Consider the following 27,126-nt stretch of genomic DNA (forward strand, 5'->3'; position numbering starts at 1 on the left):
AACGGCTTACACTCGTCCATGGTATTGTACAGTCCACATGGGTATGATATGAGCGTGTGTAGGCAATCAATCCTCTCTCTTCCAACAAGTAAACCAACCAAGTACCACCTGCACTTGTCACTTCCCCCTTTTCAATATTATTATTATTATTATTCACACACTCGCCATTGCTGCTGCTATACTGTGTGTGTAAACTCTGAACAACTCAAATCAACTCAAAAGCATATGTAATGTAACAACAACTTATTCATTCATCTCTTCTTCGTCTTCGATGACTTGAACAACCTCCTCTCGTGCTATGGATAATAATAATAATAATAATAATAATCAACGGCAGATTAGCAAATGCGGTGCCACGTGGCATTCATCCACGGAGCCGGCTCAAGTTCAGTTGCCGGATGCTTCTAGAACAACTTCTTCTTCGGTAATCTGCATTACTGTCATATTGTGTGTGTTGATTAATTTGTAGCGGTTATTGGCGCCTGTGTGTTTCGGTGTTAGGTTCTAATGATTCAGATTGAATGAATGTGTTATGCTCGTTATTGATTGTTTAGAGTAGCATCCGGTCTAGGCTTTCGAGTTTTTGCTTTCGATTTGCCCTAATTTTTGTTAGGTTTTGGTAGAGTGAAGAATATGTATGTGTAGCTATTTTTAACCTAATTTTTTTTAGGTTAAAGTGTGCAATGGGGTTATAAATTATAGATTATCTTCACAAATGCCTGGTGACATTGTAAATATTTAATGAGGTGAAATCACTCGGTTAAACTTGTTTATACAGTTCCTGTATCTTCTGTAATAGAACTTTTAGAGCATAGAATTGTGTGTGACATTTGTATGTGGAGATTATATTGTATACTGTAAACAATGTATATAGATTGGGACACATCTAAACATATAGCTTCTGTGAACATTCATGCCTTCATTTTCCCAGTTTCCCCTAAATTTTGTTAGTTACTGACAAAGCTAATACGTGTAGCTTAAAATTGTGCGCTGAATTCCTGGAATATATTGATTATCTTCACTGATGCCTGGTGACATTGTGAATATTTTATATGGTGAAACAACAAGGTTCTACTTGTTTATACAGTTCCCATACCTTCTATAAGGAATTTTTTGGGCATAAAACTGTATGTGCATTTGTATATGAAGATTATATCCTATACTGTAGACAATGTATATACTTTTACATGAATGCACTATTAGATTGGAACACATCTAAACATATAGCTTCTGCAAACGTTCATGCAATCATGAATTCATGATTCATGCCTTCATTTTCCCAATTTCCCCTAAATGTTGTTAGTTACTGATAAAGTGAATACGTGTAGCTTAAAATGTGCATTGGATTTTTGGAATTTATTGATTATCCTCACAATTTCTTGGTGAAATTGTAATTATTAACACTGTGAAACAACAATGAATCTGTATGTTTTATAGATGGAGGGAATGTGTCTCGATAATATAAATTTTAGGGCATAAGTTTGTATGTAATGCTGAGTTGCTGACAATTGGTGTCTGGAGATTATATGCTATACTGTAGACCATGTTTGTGTTTTTACATGAATGTACTATTGGATTGGGACACATCTGAAAATATAGCTTGTGTGAATATTCATGCAGTCATGCCTTAATATTTTCTTATGCATGTATGTATATGTTTCATCATTAATCGAATGATCTGTTATTTTTTGGAACTTGTTTTTAAAGAAAGTAAGTTGTGTCAACGTGTTTGAGATAGATTTGGTTATGTTTTGACATACAAGTTTGATAACTTTGTATTTTCTGTAGATGAATAACTCAGGTCGTTATGGTTATCCACATATTGTGCAAGAACCATCTTCATCAACCAGAAAACTGATGGCTGATCCCTTGTTTCAAACTACAAATTTCAATTTAGGCAACTCAAGTCTGTCAGTGATGGGAGCTCCATTTTTTACCCTGCTTTCTGGACCACCATCTTATTCACAATATGAGTCCCAACAAGTATTGAGCTCAAAGCCATCCAATCCATCCAGTAATGTTCATGTCTACAACAGTAGTTCTATACTGGGTCCTACAGGGCGCAGATCTTCATTCTGTTCCCCTAATTTATCATCGCACAGCATCGATAACCGCTACCTGACGTCCAAAACTGATATCCATCCACTTGTTCCAGTCAAGTCTTTAGCAAGTGCTGGTGGAAAATCTGCTTCTTTACATGAACAATCAAATGGCTTCACTTCTCAGAAAAATGCGCCAGTCTCTGGTCCAATGCCACCTCAGCATAGGAAGCTTCACAGCTCACCCCTTCATCATCAGTTATCTCTTCCCCCAAGTGTTTTGCCACGTGTGTTTTGTCTGTATGCAAGTGAGTTTTTACACCATTTTGGTTGCAACTTACAAGTTTTGATGATAAGCTCTAATTTTTTGTATTTTTATATCTTTGAAGGTGGTGAGCTCTTTCTCACCAATACTGGACTCTTTGGAGTTGTTTGCTCATGCCATGGTTTTCGCATGTCAATCTCTAAGTTTTCAGAGGTAGTTTTTGAATACATGTTCTTTTGGATTAATCAGTGGTTCTTATGAAAATGATTATGTAAATCTTATTGCTAATTGCATGCAGCATTCAGGTTTGCAAGATGTTAACCCTGGAGATTCTGTGCATATGGATAGTGGTGAGACCATTGCTAAGTGGAGAGAAGTCTATTTTTCTAAGTTAGGGGTAAGCTCATATATTTTCGTTGTCATGAGATTACTGTAATAGTTATTATGCAAGACATGCAGAAGATTTGCACTGCAGTATATGTATTAGTTTTGATCTTTGTGTTTCCGATTTTGACCATGAATCTTTATATCAGAAGCATGCATAACATGCTCCACTAGTCTAGTATGTGTTACTTTGGTTCTTTTTATTATTGAAAACTGTATTTCTTATTGGCATGTTATTGAAGCACCAAGAACACTGGTTGGTGATGTTTTTATCATGCTTTAGATTAGGGTACCTGAAGATCAATGTGGATGGAACTGGCCTGAAGGATACTCCTCTACAGCTGATGTTGCAAAAAGTAAGCAGAAGGTACCCAATGAAACGGAAGTTGCTGATTCGTCCAATTCTGTTGGTTCTTCTAGACCATATGCAGCTTCCAGACAGCCATTGATGATTCCAGATCACCACCATTTAAATCAGAATTTTGTTCACGCCCTTGATACATGTAAATTACCAAATGGCTTCACTGAAACATCTCAGAGCAATGCTCGTGGTGGGTCAGCTAACAAGACTACCGAGCGCCATGTGTCTCATTGTTTATCAACTTCAAAGTTTGTTGGTGACACGGATAAAGCTTTTAAATCTGTCCCAACTTACTCTGATAAAATAAACAGTTATAGGGATGGTGATTTAATGAAAACAACTAAGGTTTCCTCAAATATTGAGTTGAGACTAGGACAGCCATCTCAGCAGAATCAAACACCTGGGATATCAAAAGTACCATGCTTCGATACTCGTGTTAGCAGAGTTGGTCATCCATTGGAATTAGTTTCCTCGCAGCAGCGAATTTATAATGGTGTGTTTCTGCTATCTTTCTTTGTATTTGTTTTTTTTATTCCAACTTATATGAACTAATGGTCCGTTTTTTCCCCTCTTTTTTTCAAAATAAGATATCACAGGCAGTAACAGAATTACAGAGGAAAACAAGCAAAATGTTAACTGTGCTGCTCAAGCAGCTAAATCCTGTTCAACAGAAAGACAAAACCAGTTAGGATTTTCTAGTCTTGGGTTTGGAGCGTATAGCACAAGAACCACTTTGCAACCAGAACAACCGAAAGGTGATGTAGTCGCTGGTTCAGTTAATTCCATGCTATTTTCACACTTCAATAGTCCTAAAGATAAGATGTCTAAGCAACAATATGTAGAATCTCAAATTTCTAAGCTTGGTTTTAATGATATGGACAATTACAAGCTTATGGATAAAGGGAAAGGGTTAGAGCATGTTGACCATGGTTTTCCTGGTCCAGTTACATCTCAACATGTGTCTCCTAGACCACCTTTGACATCAAAAGCTCCATCACCGGTGTTTTCATCTATGATTATGAACTCTTCTCCTAACATGACCTCATCAATGTCAAAAGTAGAGGGTAGCAGAGTAATGAATTTACGTACACACTCATCAAATGTTTCATCTTTATGTGGGCTTGAAAAGGACCAAAATGTATCAAACAACCCTTTGAATGGAAACTTATGGAGTTCAATAAAAATTCCAGAATTCGTAAGCAAACCTGTTCATTCTGGAACCACTTTATGGATTGCTAAAGATGCAGAAAAATCAGCTGTAATTTCTGGTGAATGTTTATCTTATTCACTAGAGATTACTGATTTTTGTTCATTTTCTCCACCCTTCTAGATTTAATAAAATAATGAAAATAAATTCAGGCAATCCTTTGAATGGAAATTTATGGAGTACAACGAAAATGCCATCAAAACCAACTGCAAGTACATATATTATCCCAGAAGTTGCAACAAAACCTGTTCATTCTGGAGCTACTTCTTGGACTGCTAATGGTGTGGAGAAACCAGCTGTAATTTCTGGTAAATAGTTACTCTAATCACTATAGATTACTGATTTTTTAGTTCATTTTCTCTACCTACCTGAATCTGAAAAAAATAATGCAATATATTTTACAGTATCACAAGAAACATCATTTCAAATAGGAAAAAGCAGAGTGCTAAGCAACCCTTATCAAACTGGTCCTCCACTGCCAAGGTAACTAAAAATTACAACAAAATAATCAAGAAATAGTAATTCATTGTACTACTTTTGTTTTTGTAATCATTGTTTTGAATTTACATGTTAAAATTTAGGCTTGGTATACCTGGTTCATCATCTGGAAATGGAAACTGCTTTCAGGGTACATCATGTGCATATGTTCCAGAAACATGCAGGTGTCTGGTACAAAAAAAGCATATGGTTGAAAAATCAAATTTTGATGGAAAAGAATTTCTCAGTGCTTTTGGAGAACCATCAAAAATCAGAGCTCCTACATTATCTCCTAATTTGCAAAAAGGTTGCACTTTGCATGATGGATCTGTTTCTTTAGGTAAAATTGGAGAAACAATAAAGCCAAGTCTTAAAAAAGTTGAATTTAATGCTTTTCAATGGAAAGATGTTCCTACCAAAATGACAGGCAAGTGCCAAGCGTCATGCAGAGATGAAACTGCTAAGGTTTTAGAGGATAGAGTTGATGCCATTGACCAAACTTCTGATGTAGTTGTCAAAAGCGTTGACCAACCTGTTCAGAATGTTGACTGCATGAAAGAGCAGGTCATGTCTAATATATCATCTAAATGTTCGGCTCCTGCTTTGACCCAAGCTTCAGTCAAAATCAGCAATGGAGATTCATGCACTGATGATGCACAAAACACTGACTGTGCCAAAAATTGGTCTTCTGATGATTGTAGCAACACTGGATTTGATGGGTTTTCTCGGAGAACCAATTCCAAAAACGAAACACGGTCAAAATCAGTTCCTGGTCGGTCAAACCGTAGTCTTGTTGATGAGCTAAGGGTTATAGACTCTCTACGATTAAAGAAAGTACAGAATCAAGCCCCTTTGCATGAAAATAGTGCTTCAATGAATACATTTGATAAAGATTTTGAACCGAGAAAAAGAAAAGGAGAAACAAAATTCAAAATTCTTGGAAAATCATTCTCTGGCTCTCCTACTTCTTCAATATCTACTGGAAAGTCTGGGCAGTCTTCTCAGTCTCTTGAAGAAGTACATAGACTTGATAAACATAAAAAGGAACTTCCATGTAGGATTCAAAAAAGGGGTTATGAACATGATGATATTCTTGAAATTCCAGAATCATCACGTGCAAAGAAGCTAAGGATTGATTTGGATTTTTCGAAAACAAAAAGTGTTTGGAAACAAGAGTTATCTTGTAAAAGATTCACTAGGCCACTAGTATGTGGAAAGTATGGTATTATCTCAAATGGTGATACATCTAAACCAGCAAAGATATTTTCTCTTAAAAAGATTATTAAAACTTCCAAAAGATGCTCCCCTGTCACAGATGAATTTGTGAAGAAATCACCAGTAAAAATATTAAAGAAATCTATCATCAGAGAAGCAGATCGACGAACAGATAGATTTTCTAGTTTTAAAGAGGATATATGCTACATTGGAAAAGAATCTGAAGTATACAGTGATGATGATACAACGGAATCTTCAGATAGTGATTTTGGCACCAAGAAAAGGCAAAAAAGTAAGAAGATTTGCAAGCGTAGCCTATATGAGTTAATTACAGAAGGTATACTATTTCTAACTAATATAGGACACTAATGTTTAACTTCATTTTTCTTAAAATACTTTTCGGGTCTGTTACAGAGGTATACATTTGGTCCAAACATAACCTTATTCTTTTGCTCCTATGATATCATCAGAAAAAGATTCTGGTTTTGCTACAATTCCGAAGAACATAGCTTCAGTGTCTCAAGATAACTTGAAGAATGATGGAAATAGTAATAATCTCCGTGGAGTAGAAAACGTATCCAGGTAATTAGTTATATTTGGATTTGAATTACCTGTACATTAGTTACTTTTGTCTAAAAAAAACTGTATGATAAGATCAATGGCCTATGGTTTAGATCCCCGAAAGAGTTAACATGCAAGTCAACTCCAGATGTGGATAAATTCTGCAATGTTTGTGGAAGCTTAAACAATGATGAATTAAATTGCTTGTTGGAGTGCAACCGATGCTTGATTAAGGTATGCCCTTCAGTATTTGTATACTTTGATTAAAGTACCACCTACTTAGATTATGAGAAACTTTTATATGGTATTGTGCAGGTGCATCAGGCTTGTTACGGAATTCCAAAAGTTCCAAAAAACGATTGGTATTGTAGACCGTGCAGAGAAAATGCTACTAATATGGTAAGAATTCGTTCAATTTGAAATTGATGGCCAATTCATGTCTAATTGATTGTGTGTGCACACACGTGTATGCTAAACATTCTGCAAGTTTAACCTATGAAACATATTAATTGTGGTTTTATTGGCATTCAGGCATGTGTTCTATGTGGTTATGAAGGTGGGGTTATGACTCGGGCTCTTCATAGTAACAGTATTGTGAGAAGCCTTTTGAATCCATGGAATGTTGTTGCAGAATCACAGGAGACTCAAAATATTATATGTAAACATATAATGGCATCTTCAGTGTGTGATCCTATGGTCAAGAATTCATCTTATCCTGCGAATGACAAAGTGGTAATAAATAGTGTTACATCAGGAACTTTTGATCCTACTGTGAAACAGTGGGTACATATGGTTTGTGGACTTTGGACACCTGGCACACGATGTCCAAATGTAGACACCATGAGTGCTTTTGATGTGGCTGGTGCTTGCTTTCCCAAAGAAAATGTGGTTAGACCTTAACTGAGTATATTTAACTAATTTCATTTTCCATGAATTTAAATTATACCAAGTGTTAATAGATTTTATTTAACTTGTAGGTTTGTTCAATGTGTAAGCGTCGCGGTGGTTGTTGCATAAAGTGTAGAGTTAAAAACTGTGCAATTCACTTCCATCCATGGTGTGCCCATAAAAAGGTCTTAATCTCCTGCCCGTTTGACCTGCTAGAGATAAAATATAAACTGAGTTGACTCACTCAAGTAAATGTTAATCTGATTGGTGGTTTGGAAATAGGGTTTACTGCAAAGTGAGGTTGAAGGAGCTGAGAATGACATGGTTGGTTTTTATGGAAGATGTGAGCTTCATGCAACCAAAGATGATTGTTGTAACCGTAAGACTAACTCTCAGAGTATGCAAATTGTGTGTCTTCCTGAAAAAGAAACATGTGCTCGAACCGAGGTCTGTCTACTACTACTAATAATAGTAATAACGGTTATATCTGGTAACCAGTGTTTTATATATATCTAATAGTTTTTTGTTTTTTTATGTGGATTAGGGTTATAAGGGACGGAAACGAGAAGGGTTTAGGCATGATAACCAACAAAACCTTAATGGTGGTGATGGATGCATGGTTCAGCAAGAGCAAGTAGATGCTTGGAATTATATAAACCGGCAACTTTTATCTAAAAAACGGCTTCATAAAATGCCACAACCAGTTCAAGATGTAGAATCTGATTTCCGGGTATGTTAAATACGTTATTACCTCTTTTGAGATAGGGCTGTAAATGAACCGGACGGGACATGTTTGTGTTTGTTTGTTTAACTTTAAATGAACAGGGTTTTCTTGTTCGTGTTTGTTCATTAAGAAAATGGGTGTGCTCATTTGTTAACAGTATAAATGAACGGTTCATGAACGTAGATGAATGAACCTAACTGAGCATATATGAACAAACATGACTGAGATAAAACCAATTAAAAAAGGTGACACTGTGACAACACTAGAAAGTTATTAAACCTAGAGTAGTAGACTAAATTGTAACGGTCCTAAAACATTTAAATGGATATATAAGAGAACATAGTTGAACGGACTTAAATTAAAGAACATAAATGAATGTAATCAAATGAACATATAACCATGAACGAACATTCACGAATATAAATGAACGAACGAGACGTATTAATGTTTGTTCATTTAACAAAATAAACAAAAGGTTTGGTTCATGTTCATTCGTTTATTAAATAAGCAGAACATAAACGGACTTCCCACCTAACGGTTTACGGAGTTCTGACTTTGGAAAATCTCATCTCGTGTGTATTTGCAGAAAGAATATGCTCGGTATAAACAGTCAAAAGGTTGGAAGCATTTGGTTGTATACAGATCAGGAATCCATGCTCTTGGTCTGTATACATCATTGTTCATTTCACAGAGTGCAATGGTATAATCATTAGTCAATAAATGAAATATTTACAAAACTTATAGTAATCATTATTATATGAATAACAGGTTGTAGAATATGTTGGTGAAATCGTGGGGCTGCGTGTTGCTGATAGAAGAGAAGGTGAGTATCAATCTGGAAAGCAATTGCAATATAAAAGCGCTTGTTACTTTTTCAGAATTGATAAAGAACATATAATCGATGCAACTCGTAAAGGTGGAATTGCTCGGTTTGTAAACCATTCATGCCAGGTAAAAGTGTAAAACTAACTCACTCATTCAAATTATTATAATTTTGTTACATGTTCAGTATAACAAATGCTTTGTTTACTAATCACTTATTACCATGTCTTCATAACTAGCCAAATTGTGTTGCTAAAGTGGTGACGGTGCGGGGTGAAAAGAAGGTAAAAATTTTACATTCCAAATTTAGATAATTCAAATCCAAATATATTGTAATTATTTATTGATGTGGTTTTATATTAAATTGTATTGAAACAAAAAATGATTGGTGTAAAAATGAAATGCAGGTTGTGTTCTTTGCTGAAAGGGACATATATCCAGGAGAAGAGATAACATATGACTACCATTTTAACAATGAAGATGAAGGTAAAAAGATATTGTGTTCTTGCAATTCTAGTAATTGCAGGCGTTATCTCAATTAATAATAATATTGGCGGTTCCATTTTCACATTCTTTTTTTGTTGTTTTAAATCGCTTCTTGAATGTATATGTATAATTCATGCCTGCATTGTTGATTCTCTGTTTTTGGGATCAGTTTTCATGTGGAATGAATATGGTGTAGTCAAGGTCTAAGAAAATATAAAGATTTGTAATTAGTTTAAAATTTTGAATTATATAGAAAGTATACAAAATAAAGAGTTAAAAAGTTGCAATAACTTGAAACAATTTGTACAATACAGAGTTAAAAAGTTGCAATACCGTGAGAACCGAACCGGAACCAAAAATGATTAAAAATTAGAACCGGAACCGGAACCTATTATAGTAAACCGGTTCGGTTCCAAAACCGGTAAAGTCGGTTCTCGCTAATTGGTTCTGACTAGAACCGTTTCCGTTGTATATTTATCATATATGTTGTTCATACTTTGCAAATTACAAAACAAGTTTATATAATTGTATATCTTCTTTCACGGTAAAATTAATTTAGGTTACAACATGAACATCCGTTATATTTTTTATTAAAACTTAATTGTCGAAGTTAAATAAATCATTAGCAACGATAGATTAAAGGAAGATCATATCATTTTATATTAAATTACCTTGATAGCTTAAGTCAAAATTGATTATGGTTGCTAGGTCTTGAACGCAAAGAAAGAAGATTTGAATTAAATAATAATTGAATGGATGCGGGTTAATAAGTTACTCTATAAAAAATGGGTATTGGTAAATTTAGTTAAAACGTTTTTAATATTCCGGTTCTTCGGTTCCAAGTCTAGAACCGCCGGTTTTACCCGGAACCGAACCGCAAACCGTTTAATGCAAATTCTGAGAACCGAGAACCGTAATGTAACACAGGTTAGCGGTTCTGAGGCACCGGTTCGGTTCCAGTTCTGCGGTTCTGACGGTTCCGAACCATTTTTTGATCACCCCTAAATACAGACTATAAACAAAGTTAAAATTTAATTAACTTGGATAAAATTAAGCTGATTAGAGGGGACGGAGTGGGGGTCGAGAAAAGCTGAGAGAAATCCAATACCGGTCCAGCGGTTATTTTTTTACACAAATTGGGGAATTTTCTCGTTGGCTCCCGTTCATTTACACACTTTTTTGATCCGTGGGTTGCGGGGGACAAGCGAAGACTCCTTCCCCTCTTATAGAATAGCCTCTTTTAACTCTTCATCTCCTAATTTATTTAAGGATTGTTACAAACTGAAACAATGACTATTTTTGGGTGTTTGGGATTAATAATCCAAGTCATTTATGATTTTATATGAAGGTAAAATAAGCAATCCAGTTTAATGATTGCTGCCAACAACCTTGAGTGTTTCACCATCTTAACATGCTAGTTAGTTTCACCTAGCTACTAATGTTATTGATGATGAGTTTTAATCCTAGGTTTTTTCTGTGTAATTGAACTTTCAATGCCTACTTTCATGTACTTTTCCATATTATAAAGTGTATAGTAAATTTACACCAACTTCTCAAGTGTTTGTAAATTCAAGTTGTTTTACTTCTTCCTTGAGCGAAAACCTAAATTTTAGAATTCAATTTAGTCCCCAAGCCCAAAACAGTTAAAACGCCCCTTAACATTCATTCATCTTTGTAAGATTTGAAAATCTGTGAAACTAAATATTCTCTTTAACCAAACAAGAATATATCTTACATCAAAATCTGTAACGAAGGTCTGTAATAACACAACACACATCTTCAAAGTAACACACCAAATGTGTCAACTTTACAAATATGTTTTCTTAACTACCTCCCTTCAACAGCTGCTTTAATATGAGGATACCGATCAGCCCACCTCGAGTATCCTACACAACCAAACAAACAAATAACTAACTTCAAATTGTTCACTTAAAAATATTTATCACACTCACAAGTCACAACTGAGTAATAATGAATTCACATTTCACATCACATACCTGAGATGACTATTTGATGAAGATCCGCCTCAGACTCCATATGCTGAAAATTAAATTAGAAAACCATTTACTAACTAATTCTTACCATAATATTGCTCATATATAACAATAATAATATTCATGATATAAGAAATATTTAAACAACTTACTTTACCAAACGTAGCCAAACTTCGCTTCATGAGGCGACATAAACCGATAAAATTATCATTATTAAAATGTGGATTGCTTTGAAGAATGGCTTCCGATGTGGAATCTAATATCAAACTGCATATGCTTGAAGCCATCATGGTACAAGACCAGTCAACTGCATCATCTGATCAACCACAAATTAATCAACATTAAAATCACAAAAATAAAAAGAAAGAAATAAAAAACACTATATATATATAATAATAACTAATACCTGCCCATGATGACGTTGCACCCAATAGTCTGATAAAACAAGAATCATCCTAGGGTACCCTAATCTGCTCTTTCTGATAGGATAAAAAGAAAACATAATAATCAACAAAAATAGCATTTAAAGTTTAAACTGATAACTTGATATATTGCATTGCTGGAAATTAACATACCTTTAAAAGAAGATTTAAAATTGTATCACAGGCCAAGAAGATCGGACCGTTATCCTCCATTGTACCGGTATCTTCCAAAAGCAGCTTAATTAGGCATTCTACAACCTTCAAGTTCAATCAGTATTTAATTTTGGACGAATCAGTAACAATCATATGCTATATTTCATCATGTGACTTAAGAAACATCTTATATTTACTATAATGCATTTAAAATAATAACTTACTGCTTTATATACACCAGAAGAGATAATAAGCTGACATCCATTAACCTCCATTGTTATTTGGCATACCATTGGCAGCAAGAAGCAAACTGAAGAAAAGGGGCTGAAATTGCCAAATCACATTTATGAAATTTAAATTCAAATTACTTCAAAACTGAATAAATAAGATAACTAATTAAATAAATGAAAAAAAAGAAATAGACATAAAAGTAGACAAACCTCTGTTCATCTTCACCTTGAACCGAAACCATGTACCCTAAAAGCTCCATAACTTTGTCATTGCATGCAGACGGACTTTCAGCAAGGTAACTGCAAAATAATTTTTTTTAAAGAAACTATATAAAATAGTGATATAATTATACAATATTGACATGAGGATTACCTTCCAACTATCCTTACTGAAGCCAGAAAATCATTCCCTTTATATTGTCCATGATCCTGCAAAAAAGTAACAATTATTCATATATAAATGCTACATGACCTTGAATATGTGAAATAATATTAATATTTATGTTTAATACCTTGGCATCTCGAAGATACTCTAGGATCACACCGATTGTCTCGTTAAGCCCATTGATGATCTTCGTGAACATTTTCTCACTAATGATATTACCTATAAATAATAAAATATATCACATTTATAATATTAATTAACATAAATGCTACAAAACTTAGGCTAGTTGAAGTAAAAAATGCATACCTTCATCTTCAGCAATACTTGCTATCAATTTAACTATCTTTTCCACCAATGAAAATGCAATGGCAAGATTTCTTTGCTTTAAGATAACAGTTTCAGCATCTAATGCTTCTTTAGACTCGTATCTTAAATACGCCAAATCATTAAGAAGAACCGCAATTTCCACCCTAGAGGTTTCTAGAACAAGCAATGTACACCTGGCAAAACAATAAAACCGGGTAAAGAAAAGCACTTGCTGACCTGGAAAAAAATTAACACGGCCCGCATACCTGTCAGCTGGAATAGAATCTTGAATACCTGATAAGTTTGCTTGCTCAACAAGCCACCGTTCACCAGCAATACGCATAACAGACTCAGCCAAAATAAGAGCTTCCAGCCTTTGATTTGGTGCTGAATACAAATTTCATAGATTAATAATATAATAAAAGTTTAATCAAGCACACAATAAACTTAAAACTTACCAACACGGTTTTGCAAAACGGCAACAACACCAACACGCACATAACTTGTCCAACTTTTATTGCTCAGTGTACCAAGAGTTTCATGCACAGGTGCCTAACAAAGTACCTTTTTAGGTTACATCTTCTGCAAGTGATGATATGAAATAATGAAACCAATATAATATTTTAACAACTTTAGTATAAAATATGCATACCGCATATATTGAATTTAGGATCATTGATAGAAGATGAAGTGTCTCAAATTTCAAAGCATTGTGAGACAAAGCAAACTGTTTTGCTAGCACTGTAACCTGCAACAAGACATGAATATTTAATTTAAAAAACTACGATATTATGAAAATACAAAAAGTTATGAGCTTACCACTGATGACAGATCTGAGCAATACTCTTTTATAATTGTGTCGAGTGAAAGTTGACTTATGGTCAACTGAAGGAGTTTAATCGCTAGTTCCATTGCATGGGAACCTAAACAAGTTTCAAAAATATTATATTCAGACCTTGACATTATTATTAACAACTTCGGCAATAAAGTAAATAAAAAATAGTTACATACCATCTGGTAAATTTGGCATCTGAGAGGCTAAAACGGTCATTCCACCCGATTTGTAAAAGATTTGAACCCCGTTACTGTGGGCTGCTGACACCAAGTATAAAAACTCTAAGCATTCTTCAACAAGTGGTGGTCCTAATCTGTAGATTCAGAAAAATATATAATAAGATATAAAAGAATATTGTTTAGTCATATATATAATTATAAATGCTTACTGTTTAGAAAGAACTTCCAGTATGAGTGGAATCTTGTTGACCATATCATCAGAAGAAGCAATACCAGAAACCCGACAGAATGCAGCCAAAATAGATACCGACAACTGTAAGTATGCATCCTGGTTATTTTGACTATTCTCACTTGTGCTTCCTTTACCCATCCCTACCAAAAACATACACAAAAATTATAAATAAATAAAATAAAGTTAATGCACTTTTTCCTAAGAAACAACAACAATTTCATACTAAAACATAGAATCCTTCAAATTTGTTTAAGTGATTCTCACTCTACACCCAACAATTGAACAAATTATATATATATACATATATATATATATATATATATATATATAAGAACTAGAGTAATTATGTTATAAAAGATAATATAGTGTAATAATAATTACTCTAGTGTTAACATAATTACTCTAGTTATTTGTACACTTCTCACGATAAAAGTCATTTGTATTTGATCCAAACCCTATATATTTGTGTGTGTGTGTGTGTGATCAGAACTAACAAATAATCTCAAAACATTCAGAACTGAATCATATGTGGGGGAGCGTGCAGATGTAATCAAATTCATATAATCACGCACGATAGAGCACATGACAGGGTCCAAACTAGGGGTGTATACGGGCCGAGCTGCTCGTGAGCGACTCAACATCGGCACGCCAAAAGCTCGAATCGATCCAAGGTTAAACAGGTGATGTGGTTCCAACAATTAATCGTTGGCCAAAGAAAATAGACGGGAATCTAGATTAGCAAATAGAGAGAAATCCAGACTTAATTCATATTCTTCATTCATGCTCTAAAATAAAACAACCAAGGCCATTTATAGGCTTACATTGATAAAAGAAAATAACAAAGAAAGTAAACCACTAAACCACTAACTATTAAACCAACTAAACCCACGTAAAGAAGTTAAGGTAATAATTGAGATAAACTACATATCCCACGTTCACAACTCCCAGCAGTGCATGGCGGCACGGTAGAGTTAGGCACATATCAACAGGCTCGATCTTAAAAATACGTTTGTTTAATAAACGAGTCCGAGCATGAACTTCACTTGTCGAGCTTGAGCCGAGCCCAAACGAGCCTATTATTTATTTTTCATATTAAACACATATATTTATAATTATTATCATCATATAGAAAATTATGATAAATAATACGTATTATGTTATATATAAAAATATAAATAAAATATATACAAAAAACAGGTATTAATATTAGTAAAACAACTAATAAATAATAAACGAGTCATCCTTTTGTTTTCGGGTGAGTTTCAAACAGAGTTTGAAAAGGTCAAATCTTTGATGAGCATATCTCAAGCTTGAAAATATTCATGAGCCAAGCTCGAAGTTTAGAAACAAAATAAAGCTAAAGCTTAAAAACCTACCCATACACCAAGCCCAAGCTTTAAAAATATAATAATAAAGCTCGCAATGAGCCGAGCTCAAGTTTGAAAAACTACCCACAAGTCAAGCTTGGGCTCAGCTCGATTACACTCTAAATTACCCTAAAAACAGCATCTAAAGGGCAAATTGAGCTAACTATCATATCAATTGAAGAATTAATACTCTGGCAAACCCATCCATCAATGTGCAGCAACTAATTCACTAAACTAGGGCTCTTAATTCCAAAAGCTCGGCTTTTTAGTCTATCGATTACCGGTTCGGAGCAGGCGGTCAAGGAACGTGTTGCCGAGGGCATCGTAAACCCTAAGAATGGAGTCAATATCATCGTTTTTGCAGAACTTGGTGGCGAGAAGAAGACCCGCGAGGCGTTGTTCGTCTCGGTCGCCTTTGAGTAGCTTCAAACACTCTTCAATTGACGGACCTTGTTGTTCTTGTTGTTGTTGATCCTGATAAAACAAACAAACAAACAAACAATTGTTAAATAATAATAATAATATGTTTGTGTGTAATGTAATGTAATGTAATGAGTGGATTTGAATGTTGTACTGACCATGGGTGTGGGTGTGGGTGTGGGTGTGGGTGTGAGTGTGATCGGAGATTATGAGGAGGAGCAGAGGGTTTATGTTTATGGTGTGGCAGACAAGACAAGACAAGACAAGAGGAGAGAAAAAGACACTTCTAGCAGCGTCTTTGGTAGTCTCTATGAGCGTTCGGTGTTCGATTTGAAACTGCAAAACTTTCAAATCAGTTACCATTGATTTTTTTCATTAGTTTTTAGCTGATGGTTTTTAATTTCAACATAAAAACCGGTTACTAACTCACGGTTTAATTTAAAAATCGTCAAAATCAGACAACAAACGCCAAACAGCCCGTTATTCTTTTAAATGAAAAAAACTATAACATTATGATACTCAAATTAAAGAGAATAACATGTTCGTTTCTATGGTGTAATTTCTTTAAAAAATATTAGTGCATGAAAAAGTTATTAATGAATAAAAATAATGAGAGAAGTTGAGTTAAAAATGAAAATAAAAATCACATAAGAGTGAAATATCAAATATCATAGTTGTAACTATTTCTAAAATTTACAAAAGTTAAGCAAAGTGAATGGGTCAATGTTGTAACTATTATTTAATAACCATATTTGACTCTTTTAGTAGACAAGTTCACCCTTATTTTAAATGTATTAAACGTTGTACCATGTGTTAATTGATTTGTAAATTTCTTAAAACCAAGGTGTTTTAATTTGCCCTCATCTCATATATTATATATAAGTATAGATATAGGTGTACCCGTGTGTGTGATGGTTCGGTTTGGGTCGGCTTTGACTTAAATAAAAGCTTGTGCTTAGGTTTGAGTTCGGGTTTGGTTTCAGTTTCGGGTAGGGGAGCAAACGAGCCGCACTGAGCCCGAGTTCGGCTCGTTTCAAGCTCTATTTTCAAAACTAGAGCTCGACCATGAGTATATTTTCAAACTCAAGCTCGGCTTGTTTACTATTTATTAATTATTTTTATATATTTTTTTACGATTATAGTTTTATGTATAATATAAAATAATAAATACTATTTATTTATATTTTTCATAACAATTATATATATATATATATATATATATATATATACACACACACTAGTAGTATACCCGCGCGATGCTGCGGTGATAACAATATGTTTAAACAGATTTTTAGTAACAACCTTTTAAACATATGGCACGATACAGTTTTATTCAAAAAATGAATGTTGTTTTTTGTACGTTACAATTGCTATACGAATCATAAAAACCAAGTTTTCTATGATCAAAACTCATTTTACTGAGCATTTTGACCTAAACCAAATCTATTATAGTAGTCACAGTTATTTAGGGAGTCTTTTGAAACTTTCATGCACGACCAAAGATTTAATGTTCACCCATAGGAAAAATTGTTATTTTCTTTAAATGATCAAAATTCGTTTTGCATATAATTATTATGACGCAAGCCAAAACCTTTTTATTTTTAAAATGAGTCGAACTCATTATGCTTATAACATGCTTTAACCAGAAAGTTGACAGTTTATTTTTAATGTCTCAAACTCATTTTACTTATTACTCATTTTAATCTGAACAAAACTTTATTTTTTTTATAATGACCTAAACCCATTTGGCTTACATCCCATTATAACTCGTACACATTTTAACATATCAAAGTCCTCGGTCGTTAAACCGAAAAAATAAAAGTATTTAAAAATAATCGAAACTCATTTTGCTGGGCATTTTGACCTGAACCAAATCTACTATGTTAGTCGCGGTTATTCAGGAGTCTTTTGAAACCTTTATAAACGCCCAAAGATTTAATGTCCACCTAGAGCCAAAATCAATATTTTTTTTAAATGACCTGGATTCATTTTGCATATAATTGTTTTGACGCAAACCAAAACCATTTTTTTTAAATGTCTCGAACTCATTATGCTTATAACATGTTTTAACCAAAATCAAAATTGACAAAAAATTTTTTCTTAAATGACTCAAACTCATTTTACTTATTGTATGTTTTGGCCTAAACAATATTTTAAACCTTTTTTATATAATGACCTAAACTTATTTGGCTTACATCAAGTTATAACTTGAAGGCGTTTTGACCTGTCAAAGTCCTCAATCGTTGACCCGAAACAATAAAAGTATTTTAAAGAAAATGATTAAAACTCATTTTGATGGCATTTTGACTTGAAACAAACTTGATATATTTTTTTAAATGACACGAAATCATTTTGGTTATAGGTTTATAACATGCGCACCAATATAATACTTTGGATCGTAGACAAAAATAAACACGTTGTAATTGTATGTTCGAAATCTATTAAAGTGTATTATATTCAAAGATATAAATGAAAAACAAAGAGAAAATATATATATATATATATATATATATATATATATATATATATATATATATATATATATATATGGGTAAACTTAAGGGGATGGAAGAGTAATTATTAATTAAATTTACAAAAGTTAAACATAGTTGAAGGTTTAAATTTGTAATTATATTTTAGCTAAATAATTGCATATTTGAGTTGTACTCTTATGCTTAATTGACTTGTATATTATAATCAACATCTCATAATAAAACAAAATTTACATTGATACTTCAACAAAAATAAGAATATTGCAATGGTAGGTTCGTTTTTGTTTAAAACACAATACATTAAAAGATATTGAAGAAATAAAGGTTTTTAATGAATTTGTCAATTAAATGGGTAAAGATAGAGAGTTTATGTGTAACTACTTTAGAAATTTACAAAGTTGTATTAAAGTTGAGGGATTATTTTGTAACTATTTTATAAAGTAGACATTGTTAACCGTACATGATGTCAAAAATACAATATTGCCCTCAAATTTTAAAAATTGTATGCATTAGGTATTGTATTTTATGCATGAGTGATTGTACCTCTTAAAATTTAAGAGGTCCTTCACTCATGCTTTATATATAGTATAGATAGGTATTGGATCATTTCGGAAGTTTTTTTACAGCGAGAAGTGCGAGAAATGAAGGTGTAACTCCATTAATCCCTAATTTCACTCTCTTTTTTATGTGTAGGTGCATATGTATGTGTGTAGGTACGTATGTTTGTATATGTGTACGCATGTTTGTATGTGTGTAGGTACATAGGTTTAAATGTGGCTCGGTACATTTATATGTTTGTAGGTTGGTTTGAATGTGTAATTAAGACATAAATACAACCAACCTACATATATGTATGTAACATCATATGAAAGGGAGTGAAATTAGGGATTAATGGAGTTATACACTCACTTATCGCATTTCTTGCTGTAATATCACTTCTCGCAAGATCCATCCCCTATATATATATATATATTTGGCATGTTCGTTTAGGCTTGCGAGCTGGATCAAGCTCGATAAGTGAAAACCGGGTTTTTGATTAAACGAGCTTCCTTTTAGGTTTGAGCTTGGGCTCCGGCTCAATCGAGCTTTTTCACAAGCCGATCTCAAGTAGCTCATGAGCAGCTCGACTCATTTGCACCCCTAGTTTCGGTTTTGTTATATGAGTGTGGAAAATTTTGGTAGAAAAATATAAATTTGGGCCTAAATCATTGTGGGTCGATTTTGGCTAAAACAAATCAAGAACCAAAGCTTTAGGTTTTCAATTTCCAAAAATCGTCTAATTTTGTTTTTTTGTTTTCGTTTTAAATCTTTCTAAAAAAGTACCTGAAAACTAGGGGTGTGCATGGTCGGTTTGGGGCGGTTTTGGGCCAAACCCATAACCATAACCGATATGTCGGTTAATGGATAGCCATAGCCATAATCGATACGTTATCGTTATGGCGGTTTCGGTTAATTGGTTTTTATGGTTATAGCGAGTCGGTTATGGGTCGGTTCACCTTAAGCAAGACAATGTAATTGAGCCTAAAACTTTGGTACCAAATATTAAAAAAAACATGACATGACATAATCCAACAAAATATATATTCGGTAGAATTAATACCAAATATTAAAAAAATGACTTTATATAATCCATCAATGAAATTCAAGTTAAATCGATTACTAACGTTGAACCGAAAACATACAAATGATACAATCCGACAATATGTTTGGTGAAAGTTAATCCTAAACATATTGTTGGTTAAATAAATGGGTCGGTTCGGGCATGACAGATTTAAAATTATCTTTAACCAAAATCGACCCATATTTGGCTGTTTTCAAAAATTCATTAAACCGGCCCATTGGTTATGTCGATTATCGGTTAAAATTGGTTTGGTTATGACGGTTAAGTTGCTCACCCCTACTGAAAACTATTATAAAAAAATAAAAATCCTAAAACTAACTTTTCTTCATTTCTTGATTATAATCATCAACATCATCTTTGAACACAAAGGTTTCAACAATTAGAGTAAATATGGTATTACATATGTATAATTAACCTATTTACATAGATCCTGAGGATGGGTGGTTTTTGTGAAATGGATGGGACAATACACAACGACAATGAGATTCAATACGTTTCAAACGCTTTGCCAAAAGTTGCCCAGTGTTGTGGTTTGAACAAATAGCTGATGAAGAATTCAATACAGACTTCTTTGGACTCCATGTTGAATAACAACACTATTTTCTCCATTTTTCGCTCTAAAACCCATCGTCGTTATCTCTAATTCATCAACATGAATAGCAACAACGTAAACAAAAACCAAAATAGCAAAATTGAAATGACCAAATTCACGTCTGAACTAGAAGCGTTGACCACCAACGATGCTATTATGAATCCAATCCTGGATGTGTTTCTTTAAAGACTGTTTTGGCCGAATGTCGCAAGATTTCTTCATCCTAACAACTATATGAGGAGCAAAATGGTAAAATTGAGAACAGAGAAAATCGGCATACATGATCACAACTGCTTTTGTTGGTAACCTATCTTACGAGTAAAATACATCAGCAAGGTAACGTAATGCACACTAATGATGAAACTAAGGCAATAAGACGTGTGTAAATGAAAGAAATCACTTACCAAAATCACGCTAAATAGAAAACTTTTGATTTTATAGCCGTCAGGTAACGGCTATATTGGTTGAATTTTTCAATCTAATTACAAATGAAATCAATGTTTTTCAAAATGATATATTAGTTGACTGTTGGTTTAATATAAACGTTATGTTTTTAATTTTCAAATAAATGTTTTCAATTAACATTGATAAACGGTAACGACTATATTTGTAGATTTTTTTTTTCATTTTTTGTAGCATTGCTTTGATTTTATTTTGAAAGTTTCTCTCAACACAAGATAACACTTTTACAAGCCATTTGTTAAATATAGAACTTTTATAAAATAAAAAGTTGTCATATAACATTAACTTTATTTTAGTAGTGATTTGAGTATTTTCGTTAAACAGACGTTCGTAGGTGAAATTCCAAGTTTCTGGTCATGATTTGACTTTTCATAAAAAAAAAACACGATAACTTGTCACTGTTGTTTCTCTTGAAAGTGAACTTTACACAAATTAAGCTTTACGTAATTTTGTGTGTGATACGCCCAAAATTCATGAATTTAGTTGGTCAAATGTCAACAAAAACATTCTTAATAAATATTGATAAAAAAACTTAACAAACTAGGGTTATAAAGAACTTTTGATTTTATAGCCGTTAGGTAACACGACTATTTAGTAGAATATTTTAATTTAATTACAAATGACTTTAGTGCTATTCAAAATGATAAGCTAGTTGTGATATACATCTGGTTCAAGGTTATAACAGTTACATTATTGAGTTGGATTTTACTCCCATGCTCCACACCACCTAATATTTTATTTACACGTTTAAGTTTTAATTAATTAATTTACATGTAATATTTTATTTTGTTTATGTTAGTTAGTTTTAAGACCATGATTAGAGATCATGGGAGTAGTGGGTAGTTTTATCATATTTTTAGGGTTTAAATGTATTGCACTGGACACATTTGGAAAGTTAGTGGGTTTATGAATGAAAAGTTTTATTATATTGATTTATCTCTTGAGAGCAAGAGTTAGAATCGGTATCGGTATGTGTCTATGTTAGTTCAACTTTGGCAAGTTGGATGGTGTTCTTAGACTCGAGTCGCTAACCGAGGTGGTGTGTCTGTATCCTTGGTTGGATTTTCGTTGCCCTATTGTTCGTTTGTGGTGTGTCTGTATCACACTCGGACCTTAGATCTATCATATTCTATCGTTTAATTTGAGTATTAAGAGTTTCATATCCGTTACCGCTTGATTTCCTATCAAGTTGCCTGCTGGTTTAATATGAACGTTATGTTTTCAATTTTCAAATAGATCAATGTGTTTAATTAAAATTATTAAGTAGGTGGTAACGACTATATTTATTTTAATTTTTTTAGTAGTTGTTTGATTTTATTTAAAGTTTCTCTTAATACAAGAAAACACTTTTATACGCTCTTTGTTGTAACTTTTATTGAAAAAATATTTTTAATAACAATAACTTTTCTTTGCAGTGATTTGAGTGTTATGTAAAAGAAATCATTCGTCGGTGAAATTCCATTTTTCTTGCTGATTATTTTTGTAGGAAACAAAAACGCAATTATCAATTTTCTGTTAATATATCTAGTATGTACATTTATAATAGTTATTATTATTTACGTTTATGATAAAAGTAACTAAATTATATATTACGTTATATATAAAAACTAATATTAATTAAAACATATATAAAAATAATTATTAATATATGGTTTGGATCATATATAAATGAAATTAACATGCTAATTGTGAGAATAAAGTAGAGTAATTATAAATACAACTAGAGTAATTATGTAATTACATCATTGAGTAATTACATATACTCTATTTGATTTTCACAATTAACACGTTAATTTCATTTGTACGTTAACTCTCCTATATTAATATATTTAAATAACTGATAAATAAAAACGAGCCTAGTCCCAGCCAAGCTTGAAAAGTTACTCACGAGATGAGCTTTAGCTCGAGCTTTCGTAAGTTAAACAAGCCAAGATCGAGCCTATACAAGCTCGGGCTCGGGCTCGGCTCCACTCATTTACACTCCTATTTGATCTAATATTTTCATTTTTGGTCCATACTTCTTACATCACGGGTCCTACTTAAATGTGACAAACAATGGGACCACAAAATTTATATTTCAGGTGATCATGTGATCATGTAAGTTGGTGTGTTCTTAATGCCATCATATATATTAGTAGCACAGGAAAAAAAGGCCAACATGGTCAAAATTACACATCAAAGTTTAAAACTTTTTTTATTGAAGGTAATAAACTCTAGTTTTTCAAAGTCAACATGGCCAAAGTTACACATTAAGTTTCTTATAGGTCACCAACTTGGTTTCTGACCTAAGTGACTTTGTTTCCATTTATGAGATTGTTTTATTAACTAAAGACGTTTTACCTTTAATATATTGTGTTCTTGAGTTGATTTTTTACTATTTTGACAGAAGTACATCGTATTACTATAAGACCACAAACCCGATGCCAAACAAATTAGCTTATAAAAAGATACCGTTCATAGTATATAAACATAAAGTCTACCACTACAATTTTATATGGTGCAGTATCTGTTTTCACCTTATTTTAGGAGCTAAGGCCATCCATATATTATAAAACAGCTAATCATATCTAGGAAAAGTTAAAATGAGTTAAACAGTTTCTTGGTGGCCATTGCATTGAAATAGTTAAGGTGTCATATATTCATCATTGTTTCCGAAGCGGAGTTAGCAAGAGCACTTTCCGCAAGAATATGGGAACTGGTCCTCTCTTCCACGCCTCTTTCTCTCTTAAACAAATAGTTGGATTCACTTGTTAGACCTTCTAGTTTTCTTCCGGTTAAACTTGTGATCCATATTTGCATTACTATCTATAATGCAAAGGACGGAGGGATTTGCCATATCTCTAAAGACTTTTTTGGCCAAATGTTGCAAGATTTCTTCTTCCAAATAACCTTGTCAGGGGGAAAACGGTTAAACTCAGAATAGAGATAATCAAGATACATGATCACCACTGCTTTGTTGGTATACTCAAGCTTAAAATGAAGAAATGTAATACACACTAATGATGAAACTAAGACAAGAAGATGTGTGTAAATGAGAATGATGTGGTATAAAATGTACATATTATTATATAAATATTCCATACACTTTTAAATACTTTTAAGCCAGGTTTCTGTTGAATATTATTCTTAATTGGTCTCGTTTTGTTATCGGGTATGAATTTCTCCGCCTTTATGGTTCATGTTTAATTGCTTAATGTTGTTTCACTTTTATTGATTTTGGATGCCGTGTTTAGTTTTTATGATTGTGGGTTTTTGTTAGTAAATTAGGTCTAATATGAGGTTTCAGGTTTAATTTGAGGTTGCTATGTTTGGTTTTCGGTTCTGGAATCGTACTTTCTGTGTTTTCCGATCTTATGCTCTGTTTTTTTATTTAGACGTTTATATATGGAATTTTGTTAGTAAGTTAGGTCTAATATGAGGTTCCAGGTATAATTTTAGGTTGCTATGTTTGGTTTTCGGTTCCGGTTCAGTCTTACGAGTAATTTCGGTTGGTGGTTTGTTAATGGTTTTTTGCATTTCATTGTTTAAGGTTTTGGTTAATGTATTGATTGGATAAATTTATAAAATTTTTCCCGTTTTGGTAGATGGGATATATTTACCCAAGTGCATTTTTTTCGGTTAAGTTCGTTGTTTCGACAAGGGCTTTGCAATAAAGCTCGGTTTGGTTGCAATTTGGTGGTTCCGTACCGGGCCAATAACGAGCTTTAGTTTACATAAACTCTTTGAGTTGTATATATAAAATATTTTAATTTTTAAAGAATATCATCAAGAAATAATTTTTAAACTTTGCGAAAATGCTCAATTTGGAAATAATATAACTAGATAACTTTGTCATTGAATGCAACTTCCAAATAGAGGTGTAATAAAAAACCGGTTCGGAATCGGTTAATCAGAAACTAAATCGAACCAAACCGTCGGTTCATATAGCGGTTTGGTTATTTTTCAATCAAACCAAATCAGTTAAAACCAGTTTAAAACCTACCCGAACCGATCTGGATCAGTTTGGCTACTTCTATGCTTAAATCGGTTCTAAACCGAACCGGTTTGACCCAAAGCGGTTTGGAATATGCAAAAACCAAACCAGTTCGGTTTGTAAAAAAAACTGGTTTTGTACACCTCTATATATAATGTAATGTTAATATAAATTGGTAAAATGCTTCGGTTTGGTGCCTGCGTGTCGGGCTTTTCGGTTTCTGTTTAATACCTTAATGTTTTTAAACCTTTTATCAATGTAGATGTTGTTTTTTTTAAGTACTGCAGTTCTATTTTGAGTTTTGTACGCCGAAGCAGCTCGCTTTAACGGAAAAAAAAACTTTTGCTGGTTCGGTCCTTTTTGCATTTGATTGCTCAAAGTTTTAGTTAAAGATTTGATTATATACATTTACGAAACCTTTTCCGTTCTGGTGGATGGGAAATATTTTCGCAACTTTCTGTTTTGTTTTTGTTTAGATGTTTGTATATATCAAATATAAAGTTTTAGTTAGTTTTGATTTGATATATTTACAAAATATTTCCGGTTCCGATAGATGGGATATATCTACCCAAGTGCAACTTTTCCGGTTACGTTTGTTGTTTCGACAAGGGCTTTCCAATAAAGCTCAGTTTGGTTGTAGTTTGGTAGTTCTGAATCGGGCCTACGATTTACCAAATTCTAAATGATAAGCATGCAGTGCCTTAACAAGATCAACTCACTTAACTGCAAACTGATGATCAACATGTCCAGTTCAATACAAACATTGACTCACCTAGACATTTTTATCAAACACATAACGTGCAGCCATTTATCGACCTTGATCCTGTACATGTTAATCACACCAACCGATTGTGCTTCATTGGACTGGTCCTATGTCTACTTTTAGGTTTACTTACCGAAAAAAATCGATTTAATGAAAAAGTTCGGTTTGGTGCCTCGGTGTCGGCCTTTTTCGTTTTGTTTAATACCTTGATGTTGTTAAACCTTTAGTGAATATAGATGCTGTTTTTTGTTTCTAAATCGGGGCTTCATGTTCTTCAAGTTGTTATGATTGTAGTTGATGTTTTTTAGTACTTTCGTCTATTATGAAGTTTATATATCGAAAACGTTCGATTTTACGGAAGAGTTATGTTTGGTGGTTCCGTACCAGGCTTTCCGGTTCCTGTTTAATATCTTCATATTATTAAACTTTTATGTTGCATGTTTTTTTATTTTCTTTTTATTTCTATTTTTGTACTATAGGTCTATTTCGAGGTTTGTATACCGAAAAAGCTTGGCTTAACGAAAAAATCCGTTTGCTGGTTAGGTGCCGGGCTTTTCGGTTCATGTTTAATACCTTCATATTGTTAAACTTTTTATGATTGTAGATTCTGCGTGTTTTGTTTTTTGTTTTTTTTTGGATATATTTAGGTAACTTTGCGGTTGTATACCAATCGCCTGTTTGTTTAATAAAGATTTAGTCGTTCGAAGTTTTAGTTTGATATTTTATTGGATATATTTTGCCAACTTTTCCAGTGCCGGTACCGGACAAGTTCGGTTTGGTTGTCCCAGGCCCGTAATGAATGGTTTCTTTCTAAAATTTATAACTCAAAAAATTATTTTTTGGTCTTTTGTAGGCTTCGAGCTCAGTTTGGATTTGCTGAGGCTTTCAGCCCCTGCATGTAAAGGTATGGAATGTTTTTTCGTAAGTACATATTTTGTATGCCTTTAGCTACTGATAATTAAAAGCTGCACATAAATAATAGTAGTTTTGTTTAAAGTTTTTATATATCCATCTTAGTGTATATAAGTTATTGAGCAAGTTCTTAAGTTACTCATGTCAGCCTCATCTAATAATGTTAACCAACATCCGTTTTGTGAAAAAAGACGACGTTAGTCATCAGTTTCTGATGCGCATCCAGTTGATGCGTCTAACCAGGAAACCGTTAATGAGACGGTTAGTGGTCGTTTGACTTGTGTTTAGGGTTTGGGTGCAGTCAGCCTCACTTCGTCTTTGTTCACTTATGCGTGTAACAATCTACGTAATCCGTTTAA

General features: G+C 33.2%; 2 protein-coding genes across 2 annotated transcripts; one reads left to right on the forward strand and one right to left on the reverse strand.

Annotated features, from left to right (window-relative positions):
• Positions 1-237: 237 nt before the first annotated feature.
• LOC143554253 (uncharacterized) lies at positions 238-9,603 on the forward strand. The gene is made up of 20 exons (XM_077044053.1): positions 238-424; positions 1,789-2,347; positions 2,429-2,517; positions 2,603-2,736; positions 2,977-3,542; positions 3,637-4,317; positions 4,409-4,564; positions 4,661-4,739; positions 4,838-6,285; positions 6,419-6,530; positions 6,623-6,743; positions 6,825-6,908; positions 7,041-7,397; positions 7,487-7,582; positions 7,680-7,844; positions 7,942-8,127; positions 8,708-8,821; positions 8,890-9,072; positions 9,183-9,227; positions 9,351-9,603. Exons 1-20 carry the CDS (start codon positions 299-301, stop codon positions 9,483-9,485), a joined length of 5,436 nt encoding a protein of 1,811 aa, XP_076900168.1. The 5' UTR covers positions 238-298; the 3' UTR covers positions 9,486-9,603.
• Positions 9,604-11,134: 1,531 nt separating this feature from the next.
• LOC143554254 (uncharacterized) lies at positions 11,135-16,315 on the reverse strand. Its single transcript, XM_077044054.1, has 18 exons — positions 16,235-16,315; positions 15,814-16,006; positions 14,143-14,305; positions 13,931-14,067; positions 13,739-13,842; positions 13,572-13,667; positions 13,378-13,471; positions 13,186-13,306; positions 12,920-13,113; positions 12,741-12,832; positions 12,602-12,657; positions 12,439-12,528; positions 12,223-12,322; positions 11,999-12,103; positions 11,830-11,902; positions 11,576-11,739; positions 11,427-11,469; positions 11,135-11,315 (listed from the first exon to the last, which is right to left on the reverse strand). Exons 1-15 carry the CDS (start codon positions 16,313-16,315, stop codon positions 11,879-11,881), a joined length of 1,650 nt encoding a protein of 549 aa, XP_076900169.1. The 3' UTR covers positions 11,135-11,315; positions 11,427-11,469; positions 11,576-11,739; positions 11,830-11,878.
• Between the last annotated feature and the right edge of the window lie 10,811 nt (positions 16,316-27,126).

This window comes from Bidens hawaiensis, unplaced genomic scaffold, assembly GCF_021521415.1.
Source record: "Bidens hawaiensis isolate Kalapana, Puna unplaced genomic scaffold, B.hawaiensis_p1.1 tig00017570_1, whole genome shotgun sequence".
Lineage (NCBI taxonomy): Eukaryota > Viridiplantae > Streptophyta > Magnoliopsida > Asterales > Asteraceae > Bidens > Bidens hawaiensis.

Excerpts from the sequence above, each read along its gene's own strand:
- LOC143554253 (XM_077044053.1), top strand. The coding sequence starts at position 299 with ATGGATAATAATAATAATAATAATAATAATCAACGGCAGATTAGCAAA. Across the intron at positions 425-1,788 it reads CTAGAACAACTTCTTCTTCG|ATGAATAACTCAGGTCGTTA; the intron begins GTAATCTGCATT and ends TATTTTCTGTAG. Across the intron at positions 6,744-6,824 it reads GCAACCGATGCTTGATTAAG|GTGCATCAGGCTTGTTACGG; the intron begins GTATGCCCTTCA and ends GGTATTGTGCAG.
- LOC143554254 (XM_077044054.1), bottom strand. The coding sequence starts at position 16,315 with ATGGTAACTGATTTGAAAGTTTTGCAGTTTCAAATCGAACACCGAACG. Across the intron at positions 14,068-14,142 it reads CTGGAAGTTCTTTCTAAACA|ATTAGGACCACCACTTGTTG; the intron begins GTAAGCATTTAT and ends CTGAATCTACAG. Across the intron at positions 12,323-12,438 it reads CAAGGTGAAGATGAACAGAG|CCCCTTTTCTTCAGTTTGCT; the intron begins GTTTGTCTACTT and ends TGGCAATTTCAG.